General features: G+C 33.3%; 1 protein-coding gene across 1 annotated transcript in view; it reads left to right on the forward strand.

The window, feature by feature from the left end:
* The first annotated feature begins 7023 nt into the window (after positions 1-7023).
* The window catches only part of LOC132174027 (probable LRR receptor-like serine/threonine-protein kinase At1g56140), a 4156-nt gene continuing 2715 nt past the window's right edge, over positions 7024-8464 (forward strand). Inside the window, exon 1 of the mRNA XM_059585741.1 lies at positions 7024-7156. Coding sequence (XP_059441724.1) covers positions 7024-7156 — 133 coding nt within the window. The remainder of the gene's footprint in view (positions 7157-8464) is intronic.

Here is an 8464-nt window from a genome sequence, read left to right on the forward strand (position 1 = left end):
AAAATATTTCTGGAAGTCATTTTCCCTGAAAATATTTTATGTTGAAAACATTTTACGGCATTTACCTCGCGCGCGGAAAATAAATTTTTTTTTTTCCAATAAGATCCTTGTCGGGATCTGCTCGAGACTTGACCGAGACCCACCCGGGACTTGTTCGGGACCCCCCCAGGACTTGACAGGGCTCCCGCCGTGACCCGCCTGGGATCCCGTGCACGCGGTAAACGCCGTAAAATATTTTTGACATAAAACGTTTTTAGGGAAAATGATTTCCCTGAAAATATTTTGCACCGGGACTTGCGCCCGGGTCTCAGTCAAGTCCTGCGCGGGTCCCGAGCAAGTCTCGGTCAAGTCTCGGTGGGGTCACAGTCGAGTTCGGGGTAGGTCCCGGCGGGGTCCCAGTCAAGCCTTGGGCGAGTCCCAGTGGGGTCTCGGGCAAGTCCCAGGCAGGTCTGGTCAAGTCCCAGGCGGGTTCCAGTCAAGTCTTAGGCGGGTCCCGGTCAAGTCTTAAGAGGGTCCCGGTGGGGTCTTGGGCAAGTCTTGGTCAGGTCTCGGTCAAGTCTTAGTCAAGTCTTGGGCAGGTCCCGGGCTAGTTCTAGTCAAGTCATGTGCGGGTCCCAACCAAGCCTCAGGCGAGTCCCTGTCAAGTCTAGGGCGGGTCCCGGTCAGGTCCCGCGGAGGTCTGGTGCAGTCCCGGGTGGGTCCCGGCGGGGTCCTAGGCAAGTCTCGGGTTGGTCTCGAGCAGGTCTTGGGCAAGTCCTAGGAGGGTCTTAGGCAGGTCTGGGCGAGTCTTGGGTAGGTCCGGGCGGGTCCAGTTCAAGTTGGGTCGGGTCCTGGGCGGGTCTTGGCGTGGTCCTAAGCTGGTCTTGGGCGAGTTCCGGTCAAGTCCCGGGGAGGTTCTAGGCGGGTCTTGGCAAGGTCCATCGATTTGAGAATGAGATGCTTAAAGTCTGAAAATGGTTTACGGTTTTTTACGAAAATTAAAGAAGAATTTTCGGTCAAAAGGAAAATATTTTTCGTTGACTACTATTTTACGTCGAAGTAAACACCATAAAATACAGAAATCATTTTCTAAAAACCATTTTACGTCGAAATAAACGGAGCCTAAGAAAAAAATGTTTGAAATTCAGGGTCGGCAAGAGAATATGTTGGTCGAAGTGTATACATAAGTTAAAATAAATAACTAAATAAATAAATAAAAGGAGGTTTCACTTTTTAATTAATTATTTAATTTAATTTTGTTTGAAGAACAAGTACGTGGCATTTAGTGCATTTTATTAATGGTAAGTAATGTAAAATTAACGTTACTCTGTTCATCGTGAGCATTCTTTCACTTTCTACACTTACGAAGAGTTTTCAATGTTGATAAGTTGAAACTTGAAATGAGTTCTAAGAAAAGTATTCAACAAACGCTCTACATTCTCAACAGCGCGCCGCCGCCATATCCAATATTTGTGACGTATATGATAATATTAAACAGTAGACGCACACAGTTCAGGTTGATTTGTGAAATCACAAGAGCCGTTGAAGAGGTCTTCGCTAGACTGAGCCGAGCCAAGAAGGTTCAACGTGTCCATCTTTCTTTAATATGGAGATTTGGCTTACATGCTGTTATTTTATATGTTGTAGTTTAATTAACGGTCAAGATTGAATTTCTTAAAATTTCTCTTCATTTTCTCTCTCTTATTAAAAGTTTCTAAAAGTAAGTCAACTTTAAAATTCAATCTTGGTATCAATTATTCATTAAAATACAAGTTCCACCTTCATGCTCACTTTTGGGAATTAAGATCATTTTCAATGCATTTTAATTGAAAAATATCATGTTAGTTATGTGAAAAATACAAACATACCCCTTAAATATAACTAATTTGAAATGAATTTGAGATGATCATGTTCTCACTTTTGGTACGTGTGTTGTTTTCCTTCAACTTGTCCTTAATAAATTTATAAGAGTACAATGTTCCCATAAATTTATTCATATTTTTTTTAAAATGTTCCTTGTTCAAGAAAGTTCATTAAAATGCGCTCATTAGTTTACTTCATTTATCTTAATTATCAGTGGTGTTAAAAAGAAGACTCGTTTTTTGTTTGTATTCTTCTAAAATTGATGCGACTTTTTAAAATTATCATTAGTCAACATTCAATAGTGATCTATTACAAATCTAATAGTAATTTTAAAAATCACATCAATTTTGAGAAGACACAAAAATAACATAAGAATGTAAATGTAAATGTTACTCACTATTTAGCATTACTCTAAATCATTGGTCTCTAATAGCTAGGGAGGAAGAACCGATAATAGATGTAATATACTTCAAACAAATACGTGGAAAATCTTTAAAATGAAAGCTAATATATAATAGTTATAACAATAATCCAAATAATATTTTAGATTCATGAAAATAATAAAGTTAGACAGAAATACTCAATTACGGGGAAATGGTAATTAAAATAGAAACAAATGAGAAAGGTTAATTTTCAAATAAGAGTTTAAAACACTTTGAATTTTAGGATTCAGAAGAACCATTCGAACAATGCCACGTTAAAGCAGAAATGAGAGGTTTGAAGCTAAAATTCCAAACTCTACTTGAACAAAATACATCATTTTTTTTTTTTTTTACGTGTCTGCACAAAAAAAGAAAAAAAAAAACGATGATCAGAACTAGTAATTTCCACTCTATCTTACCAATTCAGCTACTATTTAAGGTATACAAAACACACCGTTTAAATATATAAATAATTCAGTCAAACGAACCGTTAAAATATGTTTTAAGTTTTTTATTTTAACGCCGACTTGAACTCGTAAGTCATGGCCCACTTTAATTCTTTAATGAAAACGATTAACTGACGCCGACATCACTTGCCCACTACTGAATAATTATATAAATCAGCTCTTCTTCGTCAAAACCTTTCATCTAATTTATGCCTATGGAATCTGGCAATCACATCCATCAGGGCCTACTACTTTCATGACATGATAGGTTTGGCATCCGCATGCAATTGTTATTGGAATAAAAATTTATTGATATTAAAAATAAGGGTAATTTCATTAAGACTTGATTTTATAAATTTCTTCTAAATTTTAATCTCTCTTAATTTAGTGTTTTAACCTTTCAATTGCTCTCAATTTAAATCAATTCATCTAAATTAATCGTTAACCTCAAACAAAAAATGAAAATATTGACTGCACGTGTTTTTTTAGACTGAACTACCCATTATACCCTCTTACTCCCTCATTCTTACTAACTTAAATGTCCTTGAGCTTCTTCCTCAGCCCGTTGAAGACGGAGGACATGGTACAGCCCGACGACGAAACGGATCCGCAAAATTAGCCGGTTGAAATATAAGCAAAATTAAAGAAAAGAGAGGATATCATATATTTAACAAGTGGGGAGTTGAAGGGGTCTGGGTCAACTACGACTACTCTGGTTGAAGCCTGAAGGAGTAGTTTTGATAGATAGAATTTAATTTGTTAAATTGTTTATTCATTTCGTTAGTTGTATTTTTTATTCATTTTTGTTAATTTTTTTTTCTTAATTGTAACTATTTTAAACCAAAATCTTAACTATGCCCCACAGTGTAGATTGCAAGCAACACGATCGAGCATCACCAGAGAAGATTGTTTGAAAGCCATGATAACGAGTGTCAACCAAATTTACTGACAAAGGAGAGATAGCAATTGTAAGTTTGGGGATTTTTAAACCAAGAGAAATGATTTCTCTGTGTTTTCTCCCCTTTTTTTTTTCTTTTTTTTTAATTATTATTAAATTTGTGAATTTATATGAGTCTTAAACGTATGATTTCATAAAAAATTTAAAAAATAGGAAAAAAATTATGGAATGATATGAGCGAAAATGCATGTGAGGTGACGTGGCAAGCTAAATATGATTTATACAAGAGAAAAATGTTTGAAAATTTCAGGGTAGGAAAGAGAATATGTTGAAAGTGTACATGTATTGAAAAAGTAAAAAAAAGAAAAAGAAAAAGAATTTCACTTTTTAATTAACTATTTTATTTAATTTTGTTTGAAGAACAAGTACGTGGCATTTAGTGCATTTTATTAATGCTAAGTAATGTAAAATTAACGCTAATTACTCTGTTAATCGTGGGCACCCTTTCACTTTCTACACTTACGAAGAGTTTTCAGCGTTAATAAGTCGAAATGAGTTCCTAAGAAAAGTATTCAACAAACGCTCTACATTCTCAACAGCGCGCCACCGCCATATCCGATATTTGTGACGTATATGATAATATTAACAGTAGATGCACATGGTTAAGGTTGATTTATGAAATCACAAGAGTTGTTGAAGAGGTCTTTGCTAGACCGAGCCGAGCCAAGAAGGTTCAACGTGTCCATCTTTCTTTAATGTGGTATCAATTATTCATTAAATATAAGTTCTACCTTCATGCTCACTTTTGAGAATTAAGATCATTTTCAGTGCATTTTAGTTGAAAAATATCCGGTTAGTTATGTGCAAATACAAATATACCCCTTAAATATAACTAATTAGAAATGAATCGGATAGGATCAGGTTCTCACTTTTAGTGCGTGTGTTGTTTTCCTTCAACTTGTCCTTAATAAATTTATAAGAGTACAACGTTCCCATAAATTTATTCATCCAATTTTTTTTTTTTTTTTTTTAAATGTTCCTTGTTCTATAAAGTTCATTAAAATGCGCTCATTAGTTTACTTCATTTATCTTAATTATCAGTGATGTTAAAAGAAGACTCGTATTCTCTTTGTATTCTTATAAAATTGATATGACTTTTTAAAACTATCATTAATCAACATTTAATAGTGATTTATCACAAATTTAATTGTAATTTTAAAAGTCACATCAATTTTGAGAATACACAAAAATAACATGAGAATGTAAATGTAAATGTTATTCACTATTTTTTTTTTTTTTTTTTTAAGAATTATCTCTTCATTGATAATAACAATTAAATGAGACAAAATGCTCCGTACAATGTTAAAGATATAATTTAAAATCTTCACAACTCAAACATTATCTATGACATATACAATAGCCTCTCAGGTTATTATTCTAAGACAATATTTATGAAAAGTCACCGTCTCAATCAGTTTCAGATCTACAGTAAATTCCGGCGAATCACGTCTCTATACGATGCCATGTCCTTAATTCCTTGGCTTTTATTTATTTTTTATTTTTATTTTTTATCTCCGCTACTAATGCTTTATCAATCGCAATCCCCTTCGCTACCTTTACAATAGTGACAATTCTTTTTTATGCTTGATAACTCCTCCATTATGGTTTACTTCAAAAAAAAAAAAAAAAAGAACCATAAGAAAACAAAAGATCGATCAGAAACTAATTCCGTTATTCATAAGGATTCGTAAAGACAAAACTTAAGAAAACAAATAAAACTTCACCCCATAAATCGCTACTAAAAAAAATCTAGAGAAAATACATTATTATTTAAAAACAACGAAAATACAGTAACAAAAACCCAACACACTCTCGCGTATTCCACGGGCCATCGTCGGCTAGCCACACGTTGCTAAAAAGCACTCCGAGGATCATTGACAAACGCATCCTAATCAATCTATGGTGGATGCGGGAAAAGGGAGGGGAAGGGAGAAAGAGAAAGGGGGTGAGGAGGAAGAACCAGTAATAGATGTAATATACTCCGAACAAATACGTCGCAAATCTTTAAAATGAAAGCTAATAATAGTTATAACAATAATCCAAATAATATTTTAGATTCATGAAAATAAAAAATTTTAGACAGAAATACTCAATTACGGTGAAATAGTAATTAAAATAGCAACAAATGAGAAAGGTTAATTTTCAAATAAGAGTTTAAAACACTTTGAATTTTAGGATTTAGATGCACCATTCGAACAATGCCACGTTAAAGTAGAAATGAGAGGTTTTTAACTTTTAAGGAAGGTTTGAAGCTAAAATTCCAAACTCTACTTGATTCATAATATTTTAGTCTTTATTTATTTATTTATTTATTTTTATTTGTGATTCATAATATTTTTAATCTTGTTTATCTATATGCTGATTCCATGTGGGCATTTTGAAGTAATTTTTGTGGCAACTTAAGCCTTAAGAATTGAAGATGGAGTTGAGTTGGTCCTAAAATATTAAAGCTAATTAAATGCTACTCTACGCTACGCAGGAAAGGCTGCTTCAATAATCAATATGGTTCAAGTGTGGAAAGAGGCGTACGTTTTGAATGATTTTTGTTTATTTTATGAAATCCTATATCTATATATTCAAGTTGTTAGTTGTCGAATACGTTACGTCGTTACAATCCTCAAAGTCAGAAAGTGAAGCTGCCCTTTGGCGATGCAGATATGTCACTGTGCTGGGCCAGCCAAACTTGAAAATACAAAATTGAAAATTACACGAGCTGCTGAATTGACCCCAGAGCAACACCTGAATTGGCTGTAATGCCGACCGCATTAATTAAATAAGTCATGTTAAAGTTAACCTATATAGTCTTTTATTCATGTTTTAACGTGATTTAAACCTGACAAACGAGAAATAATGACAAATAATTTTTGAGATGATCTACTAATCTGACAATAATCTAATACAAAATTAGATAATTAAAATTGAAGAATTTGACCAGTTTAATTAAATAAATTGAATTACAATTGACTTTATCTTATCTTGAAGAGGGAACACAAATTTCCCCCTATTTGACAATAGGAGCACGTGGGTGGGTGCCGTGAGGCATAGAGCTTAATAGGCTTCAATGGCGACTCTTTCTCCAAAGCTTTCAACGTTGAGACTGATAATATTATAATAATATAATTTTAAAAAGAGCAATGTTAAATCCAGTGTGTTTGATATCTCTAATATTATTATATCAACCAATTACTGGATGGATGAGCTGATCATGAGCAGAGGCAGGATATATAGCGCTCTGCTTCTGTAAATTGTAATCTCATTGCTCCTCCTCCTCCGCCTCCTCGATCTTCTATTGTTCTGCCCATACTCCATAGCCATCCATCAATCTCATATTAATATAGAGAGAAACATAAAATTGATGGTGGGAGGATCATCACCATCATCATCACCAGTTTTAGGCTTTGCCTTTTATGCTGCTTGCATCTTTGGCCAGCTTCTTCACCTTGCTCAAGCTCAAAATGGAACCAGCGCTGTTACAGATCCTGCTGAAGGTATCTCTCTCTCTCTCTCTCTATTTACTAATTATCCACAAAGAAAAGGAATTACAAGAAAACTATATATATGTGAAGATGGAGTAATCTCTTATATATTTTTGTGATTGATGAGATGATTGAAGTTTGAACTTCAACCTAAATCCTTTCAATAACTGATTTCTGTACGGTTTAATTCTGGTTTGAGGAAGACGATGCTGAACCAATCAAAGAATTGTGCAGAAAACTGGAATATGCAAAATACATTATCCACTTTTTATGTTATCATCATCATCATCTCCTAGCTACGGCTCAAGCTTTCCTCCTTCGATTTTCCGATGGCTCAAATCAACTTCTTTCTCCTCCTTCTCTTTTTTATTTATTTATTTATTTTTAATTTCTAAAATACCCCATAATTTTTTCGTATTTTGAAAATACTTCTTTAAAGCTCAAAAACTCTCAATCTCATCACTCGAACTTTTATTTTGATGAAATCTATCCCTTCGTTAATTTTTGGCTTTAACTCCTAATAAAAGCTATGAAAAATACCATTAAATTTTTATTTTGTTTTTATTTTTTAATTTTTAATTTAAAATTAAGGATCAATTTGAAATTTTAATAAATGTTATTTCATTCATTTTACGGTTTGTCTTAAAGCTCGAGGGGGAGATTGCATTAAATTAAAAATTTGAGGGTAAAATTAAGAGTTTTTAAATTTTGAAGAGTCTTTTCAAAATGTGTGAAAAGTTTAAGGGGCTTTTGTGAAGTTTTTTCAATTTTTTATTTTTAAAATTTTTTATTTTGGAAAATTAAATAAAGAAAAGAAAAGATAATCTTAATTTCTATGATTTTATAAGTATTGATGTTTAGAGTTTGTTTGAGATTGCGTTTGAGAAATAGAGTTTTTAAGTTAAAAAGAGTTTTTGGGCAAAAACTTCATTTTTAAACTTTTTCAAAAAGTGCGTTTTGACAATTTTTAGGTTTTTTGGACCATTAAAAGCGCTTTTAATTTTTTACGGAATGAGTACTTTTTTCTTCAAACAAATTTTTTGAGTATTAAAAGTACTTTTAAACCTCTCATTATCTCGAACACAATTCCAAATAGGCTTTTAGTCTTGCGTGTGTGTGCAGATATACTCATGTATATTTAATGATTTATTGCCAAGAATAATGTCTACTAAGTCACAACGAAGACATGTGGAACCAAAAATTAGAGAGGATAAGGATGAGGAGACAGGCTGTGCCACTCAACTGTCCTCTCTCTTAGGTGGACGGAAGAAATGAACTTTTCTACGGTTAATATTTTTTATTTATTTTAATATATTTGGC

This window comes from Corylus avellana, chromosome ca3, assembly GCF_901000735.1.
Source record: "Corylus avellana chromosome ca3, CavTom2PMs-1.0".
NCBI lineage: Eukaryota > Viridiplantae > Streptophyta > Magnoliopsida > Fagales > Betulaceae > Corylus > Corylus avellana.